This window comes from Pan paniscus, chromosome 19 (genome assembly GCF_029289425.2).
Source record: "Pan paniscus chromosome 19, NHGRI_mPanPan1-v2.0_pri, whole genome shotgun sequence".
NCBI classification, from domain to species: Eukaryota; Metazoa; Chordata; class Mammalia; order Primates; family Hominidae; genus Pan; species Pan paniscus.
Window position 1 is genome coordinate 14,298,237 of NC_073268.2, and position 23,234 is coordinate 14,321,470.

The 23,234-nt window shown below is 50.1% G+C and overlaps 1 protein-coding gene across 1 annotated transcript in view; it reads right to left on the bottom strand.

Moving 5' to 3' along the window:
- SLC13A5 (solute carrier family 13 member 5) overlaps positions 1-18,069 on the bottom strand; it is a 32,125-nt gene extending 14,056 nt beyond the window's left edge. The window contains exons 1-7 of the mRNA XM_008962494.4: positions 15,086-18,069; positions 14,588-14,704; positions 8,459-8,587; positions 8,073-8,209; positions 5,310-5,488; positions 4,409-4,577; positions 2,446-2,568 (exon numbers count right to left, since the gene is read on the bottom strand). Of these exons, the coding sequence (XP_008960742.2) occupies positions 2,446-2,568; positions 4,409-4,577; positions 5,310-5,488; positions 8,073-8,209; positions 8,459-8,587; positions 14,588-14,689 (839 nt within the window). The 5' untranslated portion in view covers positions 14,690-14,704; positions 15,086-18,069. The remainder of the gene's footprint in view (positions 1-2,445; positions 2,569-4,408; positions 4,578-5,309; positions 5,489-8,072; positions 8,210-8,458; positions 8,588-14,587; positions 14,705-15,085) is intronic.
- Between the last annotated feature and the right edge of the window lie 5,165 nt (positions 18,070-23,234).

The following is a 23,234-nucleotide window of genomic DNA, read 5'->3' on the forward strand; positions in this document are numbered from 1 at the left end:
TTAGGTCTGGAGGCAACTAAGTGTAGCAACCCTCAGCCTCCCCAAGAGGGGATGCCACGCAGTGGGAGCCAAAGGGCCTGGGTTCAAGTCTCAGTCCCCCACTTCCCTGTTACAAAGCTCTGTGTTGACCACATCACCTCTCCATGCCTCAGTTGCCTTGTCTGTAAATTGGGAATAATAATAATAGTGCCGACCTCACAGGTTGTTGTGAAAATTAATTAAGTTTAAGAGTGCTTGGGCCAGGCGAGGTGGCTCACATCTGTAATGCCAGCACTTTGGGAGGCCAAGGAGGGCGGATCACCTGAGGTTAGGAGTTCAAGACCAGCCTGGCCAACATGGCAAAACCCCATCTCTACTAAAAAATACAAAAATTAGCCAGGCATGGTGGTGGTGGGTGCCTGTAATTCCAGCTACTTGGGAGGCTGAGGCAGGGGGAATTGCTTGAACCCAGGTGGTGGAGGTTGCAGCGAGCCGAGATCGCACCACTGCACTCCAGCCTGGGTGACAGAGCAAGACTCTGTCTCGAAAAAGAAAAAAAAGGAAAGAAAGAAAGAAAAAGAGCACTGGAAATCATGTCTGGCACATGATGAGCACTGAATAAATGCTGGTCATTATTATTTCTGTTGCCCCATGAGGAGACACAGATGCTCACCTGCAGCAGGTTCAGAACCATCTCCTGAGAGACCTGTTCGATGGATGTGAGCAAATGAACCGGACTTTGGCCCTGGTGCAGATTCAAGAGGCAGGGCAAAGAGAGCTACTGTCAAAGCCAGGCTGGGTGGCCAGGCAGCCATGCAAACAGTTTCCCCTGCCCCGTCCACGGGCAGGACAGAGTGGGGTTTGGGCAATGATCATTAATATTGTTATTCTTGCTATCATTATTATGATTGTTTTGAATGTGTATAGCAACTTTTTTTTTTTTTTTTTTTGAGAGGGAGTCTTGCTCTGTCGCCCAGTCTGGAGTGCAGTGGCATGATCTTGGCTTACTGCAACCTCCACCTCCCGGCTTCAAGCAATTCTCCTCCCTCAGCCTCCCAAGTAGCTGGGGTTACAGGCGTGTGCCACCACGCCCGGCTAACTTTTGTATTTTTGGTAGAGATGGGGTTTCACCATGTTGGCCAGGCTGGTCTCGAGCTCCTGACCTCAGGCGATCTGCCCTCCTTGGCCTCCCAAAGTGCTGGGATTTCAGGCGTGGGCTACCACGCCCGGCTAATTTTTGTATTTTTAGTAGAGACGGGGTTTCACCATGTTGGCCAGGCTGGTTACAAACTCCTGACCTCAGGCGATCTGCCCACCTCGGCCTCCAAAAATGTTGGGATTACAGGTGTGAGCCATCGCGCCCGGCCTGTATAGCAACTTTTTAACGGGAGTTTTCAAAACAGTTCCTCCTTCAGAAGAAAACTTAGGAAAATTCCCTATTTTCCCCACAAAATCACAGGTTTCCGTGGGCACTTTTGCCTCTGAGCTCTGCAGTCTCTTCCCTCTGGTCACACATTCCCCTGGTTTGACTTGGCTCGAACTCCCTGTGGATGGAGGCACAGAGCACAGGCACTTAACTCAGAGCTGAGTACTTTCTATCCTGGTGTGGCCTGATCACCTTTGCACCACAGATAAATTTGTGTGTTTTAGAAAAACAATAACTTTTTTTTAGCTATTTGTCAGCCACAGGTCATGGTTTCTGTCCAAAGTCTGGCTGCCATCAAAGGTGACCCCTGATGAACTTGCCTGTGTGCTAGAACAGGAAGGTAAACTTTCTAGGACCTGTACGCTGCTGGGAACACCAGAGGTATTCAGTAAATGTCTGGGTTTGGATGGATTTGGTCATAATCACTGCTGGTTTTAGTCGACTTAAACTCCCCGTGCATTGAGGCACAGAGCATATGCGCTCAGCTCAGAGCTAAGTCACAGGTTTGCTGTGACCTGGCCTGATGGACCCACACAGCCAAGAGGAAGCTTGTCCAGCAGTGTCGAACTGGCATGTCGGGACCAGCTTATCTTTAATTGCTTTAACCGGCCTGCTCTTCCTCCCTGTGCCGGGAGCTGTGCGGGGTGCCCAGCATCAGAGTGGCTCTGGAGGAATTCAAAGTCACGGGAAGCCACATGCAGATACTAAAGGACAGGCCTGTGATATGCCCAGGGGCCGCTCAGAGATGGAATGGGGGGTGGGGGAAAAGTCAGGGAAGCAGCATTTGAACTAGCCTTGAAGGCTGAGGAGGTGGGAAGGTAGAGAATGGCATTCCAGGGAAAGGGGACCACGTGTGCACAAAGCTCAGTGAGCAGCCTGGGTTCGAAGGAACAGGAGGGCAGACTAGCAGGAGACAGGGCTGGAGAAAGATCAGGGCCAGACACGAAGGACTTTGTAAACCTGCCTATTGAGTCTGAAGGCTCTTCTGCAGCTTTGAGGCATAATTAGGCATAATTAGGCTGTGAGCAGCTCAAACTTACTTGAATCTCATGTAAACAAACTGGAGCCACAGCCAGGCGAACAGCAGCATCACCAGCATGTTGGGAAAGGCAAATGCAAACCAGGAGGCAAAGTTCACGAGGTCCTTGCTGTCAGGAAACAACCTACAAGAAGACACCGGTCCCCACCTCAGATGCTGAGCTGTGGGAGCCAGCCTGGCCCTGCGCGTGGGGACGGAGCAGCAGCTGGGCCCTGAGAGGCGCGCCTGTGTGGGGGCCACATCCTCCTGAGGTCTAGCCACCAAGTCCATTGCCAAGCATTGTCCCCTAATCGAGTGGGAGCCTCAGAACCTGGCCACAGCACAAGACAAGGCCGAGAAATGACCCACTGACTCTTCTGTGTGTCCAGGCCTTGCTAAGAGTCTCATGGAAGTTATGGCCCATCCCTCCAGAAAAATACAACTTTGTGGTCGGGCGCAGGGGCTCACACCTGTAATTCCAGGACTCTGGGAGGCCGAGGCAGGTGGGGCACAAGGTCAGGAGCTTAAGACTAGCCTGGCCAACATGGTGAAACCCCGTCTCCACTAAAAATACAAAAATTAACCAGGCATGGTGGCGGGCGCCTGTAATCCCAGCTAATAGGGAGGCTGAAGCAGCAGAATCGCTTGAACCCAGGAGGCAGAGGTTGCAGTGAGCGGACATCACGCCACTGCACTCCAGCTTGGGCGACAGAGCGAGACTTGTCTCAAAAAGAAAAAAAAGAAAAATACACCTTTTATACACATGCATGTAATTTGGCTGACATCTTTGGGGATCTGCAGAGACCTCAGCAATCTCACCCTGTGGGTTTCTGCGAAGGATGGTTCCCCCACTTAGCAAAGTAAACCTCAAAAGCTTCCCAGAGCGGAGGCTGGAGGAGGGTCACTTCCGCCGCAGGCCCCGCCTCCCATCCCTGGGGCTCTGCTAGCCCCAGGGGCGCCCCCTTTAGCTCAAGAGTGTCAAAGCAGGCGCAGAGCTTTCCCCACTCAGCCCAGACGGGCTGCTCTTCCCAAAGAAAGTTATTGGAGAACTGTAAGGCTATCATTACAGAAAACACTCCCGAAATTAAAACAAACGGGTTGTTGAACCTCACGTTTCTGTCCAGCCAGGCTCCAGACCCGTCCTTTCCACCTCCCAGCTCCTGCGCCCACTGCCCTCCCCACCCCTGTCCAGGCTCCTGTCTGCAAAGGATGGCATCACCTTATTTTTGTGCCTGCCCACTGCAATTAGTACACACCTCAATTAGTACATTTATGTACCAGACGTGCCTGGAAGCCCCAGGCATCTTGCCACCCTCAACAGACCATGACTACCCCGCGGCAGGGCCCAGGTTTCTCTCCCTCTTGGGGTCCTCATGGCCTGCATCCCTTTGTGGCCACGGCTAGAAAGTTCCAAACCATCCCGTGGTTCACCTGATAGCTCACAAGGGGACTATAACGAAGCAGTGAGGCAGTGAATGACCCAACCCCAGCCCTTCATACCATCTGTAGACCTCGGATGCCATGGGGCCATCACCATTAGCCACCAAAGGCAGTGAGCCAAGGGAGTGGTGGGGAGTCTTTTAGAGGTGTCTGTTTTCTACAAGTTTCAACCAAGGACCCAGCGTCTGGAAGTACATTGTCATCTGCCATGCCTTTAGCTCAGAGTTCAATCCACACTCCCTCTGTGAGCCAGAGTCCCTGACCCCAGGGGAGGTGGTGGGTCTTGCGTCATAGCAGAAAGCAGACTGGGATGTTAGCTCCCCTGGCATCAGCTGCCTATCCTCTCTAAGATTTCTGTGTGGGCACAGGGGTGCCAGGACACAGAGGCTAGATGGGGCCACATCTTTCCACCCCTGCTAGGCTCCCAGGCCAGGTCTGGCTGCCCCGAGCTCCAGGACTCTGCAGAGGAGCCGAGAGAGGTGGGCAGGTCCCTCCAGCCCCGGTACCCACTTCGTTGTCCCCAGAAGGTGTGACCAAGGACTCACTCGTTCATCTGGCCCAGGAGCACCACGTTGGGTCCTGTCCCGGTCAGGGTGGCGGTGCCCCCGATGCTGGCCGCGTAGCAGATGCACAGGGTCATGGCCTTACACAGCCTCTTCCGCTCTTGGTCCTCCTGCTGCCCCAGAGTGGGGCCTTCAAAAATCACTTGGCTCCCTGTGGTGGGCACAGCGCTGTTAGCTGAGCCAGTCATGGGGGCTGCCCACCCAGCCCTAGGTCCTGACTCTGAGGCTGACCCGAGGATTGGGAAATCCCAGCTCTGCTGATTTAGCTGCCCCACTGGGCTCCATAAGAGTTGCTGGCAGGGATGTGCCCGATTCCTCTCTGTAAGCCCCAGGACCTTGCCCAGGGTCTGGCAATCAGGCCATCAGCCACAGACCCTGAGTCTACTGCACTGGCCTGGGGATGGTAAGGGAACATTGCAGACGGCAAGGCAGATGCTGACTTGCCTTCCCTGAGCTTGGCACCTAGTAGGGAAGCCAGCATGGCCCCAGACCTATAGGAGCAGAGAGTGGAAGGATTTGAGCTGCTCTAGGAGGTCAGAAAAGGCCTCCTTCAGGATGAGCAGGAGTAGCAAGGAGTGAGGGGCATCCCTAAGTGCTCGAAAGATGCCCAAATGAATAATCAGGTGAACACACTGATTTCTGCAACTGATGGGAACTGAGGGTGGGACTTTGTTCAAAGCTCTATTAAAGGATCTAAATTGTATGCAATAACCCCCTTCCTAAAACTTATGACAACAGTATTTTCTATTTTTTTTTTCTCCATGCGTGTTTAAAGGAGGGCTCCAGGAAGCAGACAGGGAGAAGGAGGTGGCCAAAGCATTTGCCAGCAGAGGGAGGGGAAGGCTGCTGTTGTGGCCTGGCAGTGCCCTGGCCAGGGGCTCACCTGGCAGCTCCTTGGCCTTGCCCTTGTCCACCAGCTCCAGGCCGGCCTCGGTGGCTGCGCTTGTGGCTTCCATCTGCTGCAATATGGCCTCCACGATGGGCACCATCATGGCCGTGGTTGCCGTGTTACTGATCCACATGGACAGGAGGGCTGTGACGCCCATGAAGCCCAGCATCAGCCTGCAGAGGAGGGGCAGGGAGGAAAGCCAGAGAATCCCCACCCCACCCCCGTACTCCCTGGGAAGCAGCTGGGGACTGGGTCCACCCCTGCAGGGATGCACAGGTGTTGAGGCCAATTCAAGATTGGATATTGGAATAGGGATGACAGTTTTAGAGCCTCCCCTCCCTCCCTCCTTCCCTTCTTTGCTTCCTCCATTCCTCTCTCCCTCCTGCCTCTCCCACACCCATGACTGATGTCTACTCTGCTTGCTTCTGGGGTTACCAAGAGGCCTCAGATCCAGTCGTGGTTCTAAGGAGCACCCCTGCCCCACCATCTAGCAGGGGAAGCCCAGGCATCCAGATGGTGCCAACTCAATATGAGCTTGCCCTAGGGTGTGTTGGAATACCCCTATGTGCAGGCAGCCCCAGCTTCCCACTTCTGGCTAGGAAATTCCCACCCAACCCCAAACTCTGTTGCACCTCTCAGAAGTTCAGAAGGGCTAAGCAGAGTAGGGGTAGGGTGAGCTGGGGAGGGAGCTTGGGAAAGTGTGACTCTTCTCCTGGCTGCCACTCCGACCCTGCCATCTCCCCTCTGCCCCGCACATACACTTTGACCCCTCCATGCTGCAGTGGAGCTATCACACAAACAGTATTCAGAAGAAACACTCCCTTTGCTTGTAACCCCTGATTCCTTCTCTGCTGTCTATCAGGAAGACTCCTCATGGTCCTTCAGAGCCTGCTCAAACAATGTCCCTCCTCTGGGACCACCCTCTCAGTGTGCACCAGGTGGGGCTGGCCTGACCCTTCTCAATCCTCTCCCCTACTCTCATCATCGCTGTGCTGGGTTCAAAGCACCTGTTTCCATGTCTGCTCTCTCCTTGGGCTGTGAGCAGGGCAGGGCCTGACTCTGCTCTGTGGCTCTACATGCCCCAGCTGTCCCAGGCTAGGGACAGAAGGAGCTCGGCTACTCTCAGTGTGTGGGCCTCGCTGCAGCCAGGCTCCTCCTCAGGGCTCCTAATTCACCTGGGGGTAGGAGCAGGGGCAGGGGTAGGAGCCTGAAGAAGGGACCTAGGAGCTATTCTGCACCAGGGCCCAAGCTGCTGTCCACCCAGGCAGACATTATGGATCCATAAAAACAAAGCCTGGGACCCAGGCTAGGAGGAGGGGGAGAGTTTGCATGAATCGAGTTGCCTGAGAAGAACCAAGGCTTCTACATGATATCTCAAGGCACCAAGGGTGCCTCACATATAGGTGACTCCCAGGACAGGCAGTGCCTTGGACAACCGGAGACCATGCTCAGAGGAGCAAGGTGGCAGGAAGGAGACAGAAGCATGTATGAACTTGGGTTTGGAAGTGGAAGCTCTCCAGCATGCTGCAGAATGAGACCCACTGGAGTGGCCTCCCACCCAAGCTGGCCACTCAAGGGGGCCAAGAAGAAGAATTCTGAGGGCCCTGAGGTCCACTTTCCTGGGGTCTCTCATTTCTAGAAAATATGATGGCTTTTGATTTGATGCTAAACCAATTACTGGAAGGAATCAATGCCAGGATGTGTAACAGATCAGAGAGCCACAAAGTCCCCTGCTCAGGGGAATCTGAGGCACCAAGGGAGCCCCGGGCATGGGTCGCCTGCAGGGCAGGCTAGCGTCTGTGTGTGCTCAGGGTCTAGCACAGCCCCTGACACAGGGGCGCCTCAGGAGGAATTTACCATAAACTGACCAGCAGCTGACTCCTGAGGGTTGGGCCAAGGATGTGCCATCATTGAGGGGACACATTGTCTCAAAAGGAAGATATGCCCTGAGTTTCTGATTAGAGAGGACACAGGCCTTATCAGAGAAGCTGGGTCCAATCCCCGTGTGTCCATGAGCAAATCACTTTATCCCTCTCTGCCTCCAATCCCTCATCCACAGAATGTGGGCAGTAAGAAGAATACTCAGCTCTCAGAGTTGTGGTAAGAATTAAATGAGGCAATGCATAAGCTCCTGGTATCATGCCTGGGGCCTTGTAGACACTCAATATACCCATTATGATCATGATTGATTATGGTTATGATTATGATTATATTGACTCCATGGCTTAGCTGGAAATGGCTAGCTAGATTGGCAGGAGAGATCCTGGAAATGGAGAGAGAAGCTGGGGTACTGAGTGATATCGGGGAAGATAAGAAGCTTCTTTGCAGTGGGAATAGATGCTCCAGCTTGGAGAGAGGACCTTTCTGCTTCCCCATGAGCTGGGTAGTTGAGCCACTTCTGGCCTGCTTCCCTTATCCCATCAGACACAGCTTGATCCAGCCTCTATCCAATTTGTTCCCTGTGGAACCCTGCAGCTAGCTGCCTCCCCCAGGAAGCCTTCCAAGCCTGCAAGGACTCTTGCTGACCCACCTCCTCTGGATTCGAGGACCCTTACTTACTGCTGCTCACCATGTGCCACCACCACGCATGCATCTGGTCTCTCCTGCTAAAGCTATAATGCACCCCACCCAGCCAAGTCCAGGTAAGCCCATGGCCAGCCCTCACCAGTGGATGGCCTGGTCTGTGCCACCCTCCACCACCTTCCAGCCCTGGGGCTCATGCAGAGCCACGTGGCAAGAGAGAGAAGGCGTAATTACCGTGCAGGCTTGGCCCCCACCCAGAGGAGCGTGCGCAGGGCGATCCTCTTGTGCAGGTTCCAGCGCTCCACAGCCACGGCCACGATGAGGCCGCCCAGGAACAGCATGTTGGTGTCCTTCATGTACTGGACACACACCTGGAGCGTGGCACGAAGGCCTCATCAGGGCTGTCCCTTGCCACACACTAGAGCCACCCAGTCCCCAGATGCTGACTTCAGGGACAGCTTGGAGTGGGGATGCAGGCTCGAGTGGTGTCTCCCTGCCAGGGAGAATCCACAAATGAGGGTTTTCTGGTCACCCCCAGGCCTGTGCGACTCACAGTGGGGACTAGAGAAAGAGAGAAGGGGAGAACCAGAAAGTCACCAGGATCCCCTGGGTCTGCTCACCTGCCTGGAGTCCAGAATCTGGAAGAGTGGGAAAAGCAAGACAGGCATGAGAGAGGTGACAGCCAGAGGGATGACTTCTGTGCACCAGTAAATGGCCATGAGGATGATGACGTAGGCACACCTGACAAACTGAAGAGACAGTCCTGAGGCCTCAGCGTGTGGCCGCCTCCCTCTCCCCACCCCCAGAACACTCCGGACGGCGGCTGGCATGGATTGTCAAGACACAGTGCTGATCTCAGAGGGATTCCCCTCAAAGTCATCTTGTTCCCCAGCCCTGGTCAGCACAGCTTTCCCGGGTCAGGCCAGGGATCTATTCACAAAGGACTCCTGCCCCATTCCCACCCCTCCTCCCTGCCTCCCTCCTTCCCAGCTGTGTGGTTCTAGGCACGTTCTTTCATCTTCTCAAACCTTGGATTAGCTGCCTCTCAAAAGAAAAGATCAAGAATAGGACAAGGAAGAAAAGGAAAAAGAAGGAGAAGGAGGAGAAGGAGGAGGAGGGGATAGAAGAAAGAGAGGAAGGGGGATGGAGAAGGAAGAAAAGAAAGGAGGAAGAGGAGAAGGAAAAGAAGAATAAAATACCTGTTTTTTTTGGTTTTATTATTATTTTATTTTTGAGATGGAGTGTCGCTCTTGCCGCCTAGGAGGCCATTGTTCTAAGAGAAGTGACTCAGCAATGGAAAGCCAAATACTGCCTGTTCTCCCTTATAAGTGGGAGCTAAGCTATGGGTATCCAAAGGTATATAGCGTGGTCGAATGGATACTGGAGACTTAGAAGCAGACAGGGTGGGATGGGAGGGAGGGATTAAAATCTCAGACTTCACCACTATACAATTCATTCATGTAACCGAAAACTACGTGTACCCCTAAAGCTATTGAAATAAAAATAATAATAATTATGTGATAAAACTAGCCACCTCCCTAGGTTGCTTTATGTTTCATCAGCTTTTTTTTTTTTTTTTTTTTTTTTTTTTTTGTGACAGAGTTTCGATCCTGTTGCCCAGGCTGGAGTGCAATGGCACAATCTCAGCTCACTGCAACCTCCACCTCCCGGGTTCAAGCGATTCTCCTGCCTCAACCTCCGGACTTGGGATTGCAGGCACCTGCCACCACGCCCTGCTAATTTTTGTATTTTTAGTAGAGACGGGGTTTTGCTACATTGGCCAGGCTGATCTCGAACTCCTGACCTCATGATCCGCCCACCTCAGCACCCTAAAGTGCTGGGATTACAGGCGTGAGCCACCGCGCCCAACCTCAGAGTTCCTTCTTAGATGTCTCCCTGCGCCTCCTCTGTAGTCTGGTTTGTGCCCTTCCTCTGAGTACCTTCCCCAGCCATTAGCATATGGGGTTGTCACTGTTTCCTCAACTGTCCTTCTACCACCACAACCAGTGCGTGACTCGAAAGCACAAACAGTACAGTGAGTCCTCACTTAACATCATTGATTGGTTTTTGGAAATTGCAATGTGTAAGCGAAACAACATAAGCCAATATTCCCATAGGCAAATTGCTAGAAACAACAGTTAAATTTCTACAGCATATTTCTGGTCACAAAAACATCACGGAGATCTTAAATAAAGACCAAAACACTTCCAATATTAAACACTGAAGGGAATGTGAGCTATACATATACTTAAGAAACATTGAAAACAAGTTAGATAATTATTTACCCAGTTACAGCAGGTCAGGGTCTTGGGTGACCAGAGCCTGTCCCGGCAGCTCAGGGTACAAGGTGGAAACCAGCCCTGGACAAGATGCCATCCCATTGCAGAATGCACACTGACACACACGCCCACGCTCACTCAGACAGGGACCATACAGACACTCCAATTCACCTAACGTGCACAGGTTTGGGATGTGGAAGGAAACCATACTAGCCAAAGAAAACCCATGTGGACACGAGGATAATATGGAAACTCCACACAGACAGTGGCCCCAGCCAGTAATCATTTTCTTTTCTTTCTCTCTCGCTCTTTTCTTTTCTTTTTCTTTTTTTTTTGAGACAGGGTCTGGCTCTGTTGCCCAGGTGGGAGTGCAGTGGCACAGTCACAGCTCACTGCAGCCTCCATCTCCTGGGCTCAAGGGATCCTTCCTTTTTTTTCCCTCCCTCATCAACATTATAATGAAATGATATTGAATGAATCAACATTATTCAAGAACCTGCTGTATTTGTAGATCACCGTCCTCAGCATCCAGAACAGGCCCAACACTTAGGATATCTTTGCAAATTCTTGCTTATTTATTTATTTATTTACTTATTTTTGAGACAGAGTCTTGCTCTGTCCCCAGGCTGGAGTGCAGTGGTGCAATCTTGGCTCACTGCAGCCTCTACCTCCCGGGTTCAAGCGATTCTCCTGCCTCAGTCTCCTGAGTAGCTGGGACTACAGACAAGCGCCACCACGCCCAGCTAATTTTTGTATTTTTAGTAGAGACGGGATTTCACCATGTTGGCCAGGATGGTCTTGATCTCCTGGCCTCATGATCCACCTGTCTCGGCCTCCCAAAGTGCTGGGATTACAGGCATGAGCCACTGTGCCCGGCCATCTTTGCAAATGTTTATTAAAGGAATCAATAGCATTCATCTGAGTTTAACTCTGACAATGCTGCTGAAGAACAGATGCACCTGTACACAATCCCTGCTTCTCATCACCCAGAAGAGCGTATGTATTATTTGCACAAAACAGTGCAGGAAGACTTGGAAATTCTTTGTCAGGGTTGTGTTATCAGCCACAAAAAAATAAATCTTTTTTCAGCATCCCACGAGCAACCCAGGGCACCTCCCTACTGGGAGGCAGGGTCCCTCAGCCTCGGCACACTGACATTTTGGGCTAAATGATGCTTTGTTGTGGGAGCTGTCACTGCAGGATGTTTAGAGCACCACTGGCCTCCACCTATGAGATGCCAGTAAGACTGTCTCCAGGTGGGACAGCAAAAAATGTCTCTGTACTTTGCCAAAGTTCCCCTGTTGTGGGGCAGGGTGAGGGCAGGAGAAAGGATCAATGCTGGTTGACAGCCGCTGAACTAAAGGCGGAACAGCAGCGTGACTGGAAGCCCAGGCTTTGACACCAGACAGATATGATTGTCGCCCACTGTCAGCCACTGTCTGGCCTTTGGCAGCCACTAACTTCTTTGGGGCTTGGTGTCAGGGGTGTACCCTGGGCAGGCCATGAGAATGATCCCTCCAGGGGCAGACAATGAGAGGGCGCATTGGAGAGAATTTTAAAACAATAATATTAGCTAAAAATTAGTTTGCTTCTTACTATCATCAAGTGATAGCAATTCTAAACAATGTCACTCATAAATTACTCCTCCTGCTCCCAATCCTGGTCCCTGTCCCCTCTTGTTTCATGTCTTCATCTGCAAATCGTGGATTTAAGAGTGTTCATTCTTCCCATATGGCGCACAAAGTCCTCGGTAACTTTTGATTCTCTAAACTTAGAAGCAGTAGGTGGCGTGCGTCACCAATGTACACTGTGCGTTCCTGGAGGAGTCAAGCAGACCCACTAGGAAAGAGGACGAGACACAAGGTTAACTGCCCCCTCACCTCCGCGCCACTATTTAGAAGCCCAGGAGGTGCCTCATCCCTGAAGTCAACAGGCTTGACCCCCCTAGTCTAGAATGCCTCCACAGTGTCAAGGGAGAGGGCAGGATGGGAAGCGGATGTTAGAAAAGTTCAACACTAACAAGGCAGGGTGTCCTGACACACCACTTAATGAAAAATGCAGGCAAAACCTACTGTGTGTGTGTGTGTGTGTGTGTGTGTGTGTGTTTGGGAAGAGAGAGAGAGAAGAGATTCATCTGGAAAGATGTTCATCAAAATGTGAATAACTTATGGGATTTGAGGGTACTTTTATTTTTACTTTATATCTTACAGATTTGCAAAAAAGAAACCTTTTACATTTTAATAAAATAAGTGATACAATAAATCTATCATTTATTTCATTAAATTTTTTTTAAATTAAAAAAAGACCCAGAGAAAGGATAGAGAGAGTGGAGCAGAGATGAGGCCAGGAGGGAATCCAGGTGGAGACAGGAAAACTGGAGACAGTCGGTGAGGAGAGGGGCCTGGGTGTTGGCAGAGGGTGGCGTGCCCTGGGAGTCACCTCCTGGCAAGGACTGTGTTGCTCAGGCTGCCAAGGTCCTCCCAGCTTCTCACCAGCTTCCCAGCTGCCCTGCCCGTGCTGTGTACCCTCTGGGTTTCCTTGCACAATGGGGCGGCCATGGAGGGTGGAGGCAGGGTGACCAAAACAGGCACAAAGGGAAAAAACAAGAAGACAAGGTCCAGGGTCCTCACCCAACCCCGTCAGAAGGAAAGCTCGTGAAGGCAGCCTTTGGAAGGACTCTCCCTGGGTTCTCTTCTTCCCCTCCCTGGTCCTCACTCAAAGGACAGCTTAATCTCTCTCTCTCTTACACACACACACACACTGAGTTAGGGTTTCCAGTTCAGGGTGTGTGTGTGTGTGTATGTGTATGTGTGTGTTTGTGTTTTTTGTGTGTTTTGTGCGTGTGTTTGTGTGTGTGTGTGTTTGTGCATGTGTTTTGTGTGTGTGTTGTGTGTGTGTCTGTGTGTGTGTCTGTGTGTGTCTGTGAGTGTGTGTGTGTGAGAGAGAGAGAGTGTGTATGTGTGTGTGTGTGAGTGGGGTCTCCTGTGGCAGGAAGGTCAGCCAAGCTACTATAATCATTCCAGGGAACATCACTCCCTACCAGCAGAGCTGAAATCGCAGCTCTCCTGCCTGGCTACTTCCCCTGGACAATAACAACCCCAGACTTCTTGCTACAGAGGAAGTGTGGCTGCCCACAGTTGGTGTGGCAACTGCACAGCCTCCACAGTTGGATCTGCTGTCCTTGACCCATCCAGGGCCTGTGCTAGGCCCACCCAAGGGCTCCTCCCAGTCTCCCCTCCCCCATCCTAGGAACTAACGTTAATCCCTTTTGATTCCCAAAGCCTTAAAGTGTCAGAACCAAACCACCTAGCCCCATTGTACAGATGAGAACACCAAGGCCCAGAGAGCACAGGCACTTGGCTAAAGTCACACAGATGACAGAATGGTGGAAGTCCAGTTCTCTTGCAGGTTGGCTTCCTGACACCCCAGTGCACTCCCTTCCTCTAGAGCTCCCCCCCAGAGCATCCCCTGAAGAGCTCCTCTGTTTCCCAAACCTGCCTGGGGAGGGGAGGTGGGGAGCTGGAGGTTTCCTGTCTGGGCTGAGAGTGAAAGGGCTGAAAGAAGGAACGAGGAAGGAGCAGCCAGCAGCCACAAAAGGCTTCAAAGGGCTTGGGCCTCTGCCAAACTGGCTGTGCACAGCCCAGTGGAGCCTGCCCCCACCCTGCGGCCAAGGCCATTCATTCTCTCTCTCCCTCACAGAAGCATTAGGAGACTAGGGCCTGGGAGGAAGCTTCCCTGCAACTCCAGGTCCTGCCACCCAAGGCGTGAGCTCTGGGAATGTGTCCCGCCTCCTGCTACAGCCCCAGCAGGCAGGAGGCAAAGCAGGCCAACCCCGACCTGCCTGCAGCCTGGAGCAGGATTATGAATCAGATGTGGCTCTCCAGGTTGGAAGGAATGTGGATCATAGATAGAGACACTAAGGCCCAAGGAAGGGCCAGAGAGTGGCAAAGACAGCGCAGGCTCCACGTGGGTGATGATTTTTTTCCTGTGGGTCCCTCCTGACGGCAGAAGCCACCTACAGCTTGAAGCCTTCTTTGGCGAAGGGAAAAGACAGCAGAGAGAGAGGGAAAGGCAAGCTCCCAGGTTCCCTGTTGGCGCAGGTGGCATTTTGGGGGGAAACAGGGTTATGCACTGTGGGAGATTCGATTCGGAGCCAGGGGCTGAGCCTAAGGCTGGGATCTGTGTGGCTGAGATCTGTGCTCACTTCGAGGTTTCCGTGCTTGCCTGGACGGCTCTTGCGCCCTGGGATCTGTAAACCCCAAGGGTGGTGCGCCCTGGGGTCGCCATGCCCCTCGGATTCTTTACAGGGCACCTCCCATCCGGCACCTGGAGCTCCTGAGTGCGCGCGCCCCGGGAGAGCTGTGCTCCCCGCGAAATCCGTGCGCTCCAGCTCAGGGCTCCCGGGATCGGTGCCCGTTAGTGGGCACAGGACGCCGGGTGTCCGAAGGGCTGCCTGGAGATGCAACTGACCTTGGCGGGCATCAGAATGACGAGTGGCAGCAGCAGGAGCGGGGTGACGAACAAGATCACGAAGGACTTGAACTTGGAGACATAGCTCAGCGCCGAGGCCATCGCGCGGGAGGGAGACTGGCGGGCGAGACGAGTGAGGGGCAGCTAGAGGCGCCGCGGGCTTAAGAAGGGGCCACAGTCCCCGGGGATTGGGGAGGGGGCGGTGACAACTCCGCCCCGCACGGGGGCGCCTCCCCGCGGCCCTGGGGCGGGGCCACCCCTCGGGGTCTGTGGGACGCGCCTGCCCCCAATTCTGCCACCCGGCGGCGGTGGGAGGCCTCTTTGGACTCCAACGCTTCGGGCCAGCCCTCTAGGGGCAGCCTGGGCCCTAGCATCTCACGCTCTCCAAGCCTCTCCTGCGCTGCCGAGGCAGAGGTGCGTCCCGGGGCTGCCAAGCGGGGCGTGTTTTGGTCACTGGTGCTGCCCGCTTTGGCGTAAGGCGCCCTCCCGCGTCCGCACCTGCTCTTTCCTGGGCTCTGAAGGGTCCTGGATGAAACTCTCTGCAGGCCTCTGGGTCTCTCAGATCTGTCTCCCCGATCTCCCTCTCCTTTCCATCTCCTTACTTCCGCCCCTCCGGTGTCTCTCCGAGAGGTGTCCCCCCACGCCCCGCGCCCTCCGCACCGCGGGCCTCCCTTCCCGGTCCCCCCTGGCTTCCTCGCCACGTCCGCCCCACTCTAGGTGCAGGACTCCTTTTCCCCGCTCGCACTCTCCGGCCCGGAGCTCCTGGGCGATCGCACAGGGAGGCGAGGCCACTGTCCTCCTCTGTCCCAGGGGCTTTCGCGCTCCAGTGGACGCTGCACCCCGCAGAGGCCCGGCGGGCAGATGCGGACGCGCGTCTTGGAGGGGCCCCACCGAGCCTCAGCAGCCGCAGCTGCCCGCCCGACCCAGGTCAGACGGAAACGGAGGTCTAGAGAGGAAGGGACACAACTAAGGCGACACTGAGACAGTCGCCCATGTATTCATTCAGCCCGCCAGGCAACAGACAGGTGCCGAGCACCTCTTCTCCGCGAGGCCCTGTTTTGGGCACTGGAGACACACGGCTGCAAAGACATCCCCACCTCTGTGATTTTCTTCTTTCCTCTCCTCTGCCTGCCTCTCATTCTGCAGCTTCCTTTTGGGGAGTCTCATCCATGCTGGTGGCTTAACCACAGCCGGCTCCTTAGTGATTACCATCCTCTGCCTTCAACCCAGCCGTGATGCCAGAGTCCCAGATGTCCAGCCTTCCGCAGACTGGACGTGTCTCGGCCCGAAAATTCAACACATCCTGAATCAAGCTCATGAGTTCCTTCCTGTGACCTGCTCAAGGACATGCATTCTCCCAAGCCCCTCCTGCAATTGCCTCCCTCCTGTCCTTTTCCCTTTGTAACTCTCATGCATATAGCCCTGGGTTTTCTCACCTTTCCTCTTGTCCCCAGGGCACTTAGCACAATTTGTACCTCTTATATTTATTGGTGTAATTTTTACTTTTTACTTTTTTATTTTTTAAGTGTTATTTCATTTTTAATTGACAAATGATTGTCTATATTTACGGGGTACCATGTGATTTTTCAATGTGTGTATAATTGTGGTGTGTTCAAATCAGGCTAATGAGCATATTTATCACTCAAATATTTATCATTTCTCTTGTTTTTGTTTTTTGTTTGTTTGTTTGTTTGAGACAGAGTTGTGCTCCTGTCACCCAGGCTGGAGTGCAGTGGCACGAACTCGGCTCACTGCAACCTCTGCCACCTAGGTTCAAGCGAATCTCCTGCTTCAGCCTCCCAAGTAGCTGGGATTACAGGTGTGCACCACCACGCCCGGCTAATTTTTTGTATTTTTAGTAGAAATGGGGTTTCACCATGTTAGCCAGGCTGGTCTCAAACTCCTGACCTCAGGTGATCCGCCCACCTCGGTCTCCCAAAGTGCTGGGATTACAGGCATGAGCCACCGCGTCTGGCCCAAATATTTGTCATTTCTTTGTGGTGAGAACATTTAAAATATCTTGTAGCTATTTTAAAATATATGACACATTATTATGATGTAATTTCTATTTACTGTCTGTTTTATTCATCACCACCTGTCCAGTTAGTGCCTTTCTCAGTGCCTAATCCAGGGTGTGCACTCAAACCTTTTTCTCTGGGATACATGAATGAGAGCAAGTAAACAACTTCAGTTCTTTTTTCTTTTCTTTTTTTTAAATTTTACTTTAAGTTCTGGGATACATGTGCAGAACGTGCAGGTTTGTTACATAGGTATACATGTGCCATGGTGGTTTGCTGCACATATCAACCCGACATCTAGGTTTTAAGCCCCACATGCATTAGGTATTTGTCCTAATGCTCTCCCTCCCCTTGCCCTCCAACCCCCTGACAGGCCCCCGTGTGTGATGTTCCCCTCCCTGTGTCAATGCGTTCTCACTGTTCAACTCCCACTTATGACTGAGAACATGTGGTGTTTGGTTTTCTGTTCCTGTGTTAGTTTGCTGAGAATGATGGCTTCCAGCTTCATCCATGTCCCTGCAAAGGACATGACCTCATTATTTTTGATGGCTGCATAGTATTCCATGGTATGTATGTGCCACATTTTCTTCATCCAGTCTATCATTGATGGACATTTGGGTTGGTTTTAAGTCTTTGCTACTGTAAATAGTGTGCATGTATCTTTATAGTAGCATGATTTATAATGCTTTGGGTATATACCCAGTAATAAAATTGCTGGGTCAAATGATATTTCTGGTTCTAGATCCTTGAGGAATCGCCACAGTGTCTTCCACAATGGTTGAACTAATTTACACTCCCACCAACAATGTAAAAGTACAACTTCCGTTCTTAATACAACTGCTTCCAAAGGGATTCACCAGAGCATGGACTCTGAGGCTAGAGTGCCTGGGCTTATATACTGCCCTAGCTCATCCTGGCTGTGTGCCTCAGACAAGTTGCTCTCTATGAGCTTATCCCGTCATAAATGGAGATAATAGCACCAACTTTGATTTTAAACGGCTGTTTTGGAGATTATATGAGTTCATGGTCAGAGCTTAACTCAGTGTGTTGGCATATAGTCAGCTGTTAGTAAATATCCATTCTTGCAATTGTATGCAAAAGACCCTGGTTGGTGAGGCCTTAAGAGAAGGATCCACCAACTCTGCCTAAGTAATGAAGGAAGGTTTCACAGAGGAGGTGGCAGAGCTTGCAGTGAGCCATGATCGCGCCACTGCACTCCAGCCTGGGTGACAGAGCCAGACTCCGTCCCCCCCAAAAAAAAAAAAAAAAACTTAATGGCTAAGTAATAATTTGCCAGGCAGCAGTGGAGGATAGTCAAAGTTAGCACCAAATGAAAAAGAATATTAAGATTGTTAAGAAAAATTCCAAGGCCAAAGTGCTACAACAACAACAACAAGCTAAATAAATGGAGAGATTATACCAAGTTCACGGATAGGGAGACCACACATTGTAGGACTATCCATTTCTCTCAAATTAACCTATAAATTCAATTCAATTCCAATTAAAATCCCAACAGGATTTTTAGTTAACAAGCCTAAAATTCAGGTAGAATAGCAGGTAAGCCAAGAATAATTACGACACTTCTGGAAAAACACGGGGGAAATTGCTATTTAGACTTCAAGAATGACTAACTTGTAATAGTTGATGTAATCATTAACTATTGACATGAGGTTAGAAAAAGAGTAGAATAGAGCCTAGAAATAGACCCATGGTTGCATGGAAACTTTATTTACAACAGAGATTGAGTGATCTATCCAAAGTGTACTCTCAGTTGCTGGATCAATTAGTTTTTAGCAATATAGACATTTTTCTTTCACTAAGTATGCTAAATACATGTAGGAGAAGTTTGAGCATAATTTCTAATAATAAGGTTATTTCCGTTTTTTTTTTTTTTTTTTTTTTGAGATGGAGTCTCGCTCTGTCACCCAGGCTAGAGTGCAGTGGCGCAATCTCGGCTCACTGCCAGCTCCGCCTCCTGGGTTCACGCCATTCTTCTGCCTCAGCCTCCTGAGCAGCTGGGACTACAGGCGCCCCCCACCATGCCCAGCTAATTTTTTGTATTTTTATTAGAAACGGGGTTTCGCCGTGTTAGCCAGGATGGTCTCGATCTCCTGACCTTGTGATCCGCCTGCCTCGGCCTCCCAAAGTGCTGGGATTACAGGCATGAGCCACTGTGCCTGGGCTACACACTTTTAAACAACCAGAGCTCTTGAGAACTCTGTCATGAGGCAGCACCAAGGAGATGGTGCTAAGCCATTCATGAAAGATCCACCCCACGATCTAGTCACCTCCCATCGGGCCCCACCTCCAACATTGTGGTTACAATTCAACATGAGATTTGGGGTGGGGACACAAATCCAAACCATATTAATGTGATCTGGCTTCCTGCTACCTCTGTCCTCTCCTCCTACCTCTCCCTGCCTCACTCACTCTACCTGAACTGCTCCTCCTTGCTCATCCTGGAACACGCCATGCCTGCTCCCACCTCAGGACCTTTGCAAATGCTGTCCCTTCGTCCTGCAATGCTGTCCTCACAGATATCCACACCGCTGGCTCCCTTACTTCTTTCAGATCTCTAAATAGTCTCATCTTATAAGAAAACCTTTTCTGGGCTGGGCACGGTGGCTCACACCTGTAATCTCAGCACTTTGGAAGGCCAAGGCCGGTGGATCACTTGAAGTCAGGAGTTTGAGACCAGCTTGCCCAACATGGTGAAACCCCATCTCTACTAAAAAGACGGGGATGGTGGTATGCACCTGTAATCCCAGCTACTTGGGAGGCTGAGGCAGGAGAATCACTTGAACCTGGGAGGCGGAGGTTGCAGTGAGCTGAGATCACTCCACTGCACTCCAGCCTAGTGACAGAGCGAGACTCCATCTCAAAAAAAAAAAAAAAAAAAACCCTTTCCTTACACTTTATACAAAAATTAATTCAAGATGGATTAAAGACTTCAATGTTAGACCTAAAACCATAAAAAACCCCAGAAGAAAACCTAGGCAATACCATTCAGGACTTAGGCATGGGCAAGGACTTCATGACTAAAACACCAAAAGCAATGGCAACAAAAGCCAAAATAGACAAATGGGATCTAATTAAACTAAAGAGCTTCTGCACAGCAAAAGAAACTACCATCAGAGTGAACAGGCAACTTACAGAATGGGAGAAAACCTTTGCAATCTACCCATCTGACAAAGGGCTAATATCCAGAATCTATAAAGAACTCAAACAAATTTACAAGAAAAAAACAAACAACCCCATCAAAAAGTGGGCAAAGGATATGAACAGACACTTCTCAAAAGAAGACATTTATGCAGCCAACAGACAATGAAAAAATGCTCGTCATCACTGGTCATCACAGAAATGCAAATCAAAACCACAATAAGATACCAATGAGACACCAGATAGAATGGTGATCATTAAAAAGTCAGGAAACAACAGATGCTGGAGAGGATGTGGAGAAATAGGAATGCTTTTACACTGTTGGTGGGACTGTAAACTAGTTCAACCATTGTGGAAGGCAGTGTGGCGATTCCTCAAGGATCTAGAACTAGAAATACTATTTGACCCAGCCATCCCATTACTGGGTATATACTCAAAGGATTATAAATCATGCTACTATAAAGACACATGCACACATATGTTTATTGTGGCACTATTCACAACAGCAAAGACTTGGAACCAACCCAAGTGTCCATCAATGGTAGACTGGATTAAGAAAATGTGGCACATATACACCATGGAATACTATGAAGCCATAAAAAAAGGATGAGCTCATGTCCTTTGCAGGGACATGGATGAAGCTGGAAACCATCATTCTGAGCAAAATATCACAAGGACAGAAAACCAAACACCGCATGTTCTCACTCATAGGTGGGAATTGAACAATGAGAACACTTGGACACAGGGCGGGGAACCTCACACCCCAGGGCCTGTCGTGGGGTGGGGGGCAGGGGGAGGGATAGCATTAGGAGAAGTACCTAATGTAAATGACGAGTTAATGGGTGCAGCAAACCAACATGGCACGTGTATACATATGTAACAAACCCGCACATTGTGCACATGTACCCTAGAACTTAAAGTATAATAATTAAAAAAACAGAGGAAACCTTTTCTGCTCATCCCACACAAGTAGCAATCTCAAGCATAATTCACAACTGCCTTCCATGCTTTGTTTATTTTCACCACCTGATAGAGCAAAACTATTTTGTTTGAATCTTCTCTCCCCTAATAGAAGATAAGCTCTATTAGAGCAGAGACCGTCTGTTCTGTTCAATGCCATAGCACCCATCACCTGGAATTTTCTCTTCCATGGTAGGTGCTCAACAAACACTTGTTGAAGAAATGAAGGTGGGAAGAAGAGGGACACGCTGGTGTGACTTCCAGGTTTCTGGTTTGGGTGGTGGGAGGCTGGTGATGTCATTTACTAAGATAGGGATATATCAGAGGAATGGAGGTGAGTGGAGGTGGGGAGGGCAAGCTGGTGAAGTTTTATTTTTGCCTGGTTGGATTGGAGTCACCTGCTGTCTGGAAGGCAGATAAGTAATTTAGATTTCACGAGAGTGGTCCTGCTGGAAATGGAGAGTTGGAAGTCATCTGACAATGATTTCCCCAGAGAGAAGATTTTACCCTGAAAAAAAGGAAAGGGCTCTGCCAGAACCCTGGGAGACACCTACCTTTAGCAAATGGAAGGAGGAAAAGATGCTGATGGAGAGGACAAAAAAGGTGCGCCAATGGAAGAAGGAGGAAAACAAAGGCGGAGGAAACCAATGGAAATCAAGGATTGGAAGGGATTCAGGAAAGAGAACCAATGGAAATCAAGGATTCAAAGGGATTCAGGAAGGAGAACCAATGGAAATCAAGGATTCAAAGGGAATCAGGGAGGAGGGAGGGGCCTACAGTGCTGACTGTTGAGTGCATGAGGACTGGGCAACAAGATCATTGCAGATGGAGTGGAGTTCAGTAACAGTGGAGGCAAAAGCCAGGTTGAAGCAGAGTAGGGAGAGAATGGGAAGCGATGCAAAGCAACACCAGCAAGATTAGATGGCTCCTTCCAGAAGTTTGACCGTGAGGAGGAAAGAAAAGCGAGGTGTACTTGAAAGAACTAAAGGGTCAAAGGAGATTTTCTGTTTGTTTATTTGCTTTTTTAATGGGAGAGACATGCACAAATTTATATGTGGGGGTGAGAGGAGAGAAGAGGCTATAGGAAGTAAAGAAAAAGAAAGAAGAAATAGGAATGGGAATGCTATGAAAGAAAGCTATGGAGGGCTGAATAGAACTGCCTTTGATGGGAAGAAGGAGCTTGGGTAGGGATGAGTGAGAATGCACAGGTGCAGGTATCAGGGAAGATAGAGCTATATCAGTAAATAAAGCCAAAATGAAAGCAGAAAAAGCTATGCATGTTACCACAAAGCTAGTGATGGGAAACTGGGACCTCTGCTGATGTTATACTCAGAAAATCCCAAAGCCTCCAGGACTGGGCTGGCCAACAGAAAGAAGAAGGAAGCCCAGACTCCACCTTCCCTCTTTCTTAGAAATCTCTTGCAATGCATCTGATTGTCGAAATGCGAATCACAGCTGAAGCCCTAGCTGCAAAGAAAACTGCAATGCAGGGAAGTACACAGGAGGAGGGTAGAATGGATGTTGAGTCCCAGTGTTCCCTATCCAGCCGTCCATGTTTTATATATATATACACACACATACATATATACATATACAAATATATATTATAATGCATTTTTACATAAAATATAAAATTATAAAACAATGTATAAAATATATAAATATAAAATTCTAGTAATATATTTTAAATTTAAATATATGAAGATATTTTTACATGTACAATTATTATGCATTATATGTTATATATATACACACATATATTTTTTTTTGAGAGACAAGGTCTCACTCTGTCACCCAGGCTGTAGTACTATAATGTGGTCATAGCTCACTGCAGCCTTGAACTCCTGGGCTCAAGCAATCCTCTCAGCTTGGCCTCCCAAAGTGCTGAGATTACAGGTGTGAGCCACCATGTCAGGTCTACATTTATTTTTTATATGTAAATGTAATGTATTTAGACATATATCATCTTCTACTGAGATATAATTCACATCTCATATAATTTACCCATTTAAAGTATACAATCAATGGTTTTTAGTGTATTGACAGAATTGTGCAACCATCATCATGATCAATCTTAGAACATTTTTATCACCCCAAAAAGAAATCCTGGAGGTGGAGCAAGATGGCCAGATAGAAGCCTCCACCAATCGTCCTCCCTCCTGCTGCCTTCTGGACAGCAGGTGACTCCAATTCAACCAGTCAAAAATGATATAGGTTCTGCTATATCATTTTGAGTTCTGGTTTCTACCTCCACGGCTACTGAACTCCACTCCATCTGCAATGACCTTGTTGCTCTGTCCTCATGCTCTTGACAGGAGGTGGTGCAAGATGGCCGAATAGAAGCCTCAACTGTCTACACACAAAAAAGCACCATTGTAAGAACCAAAAATCAGGTGAGTGATCACAGAACCTGGTTTTAACTTTATATCGCTGAAAGAGGCACTGCAGAGGGTAGGAAAGACAGTCTCAAGTTGTTGCCATCCCTCCCCCATCCCTGGCAGTGGTCATGT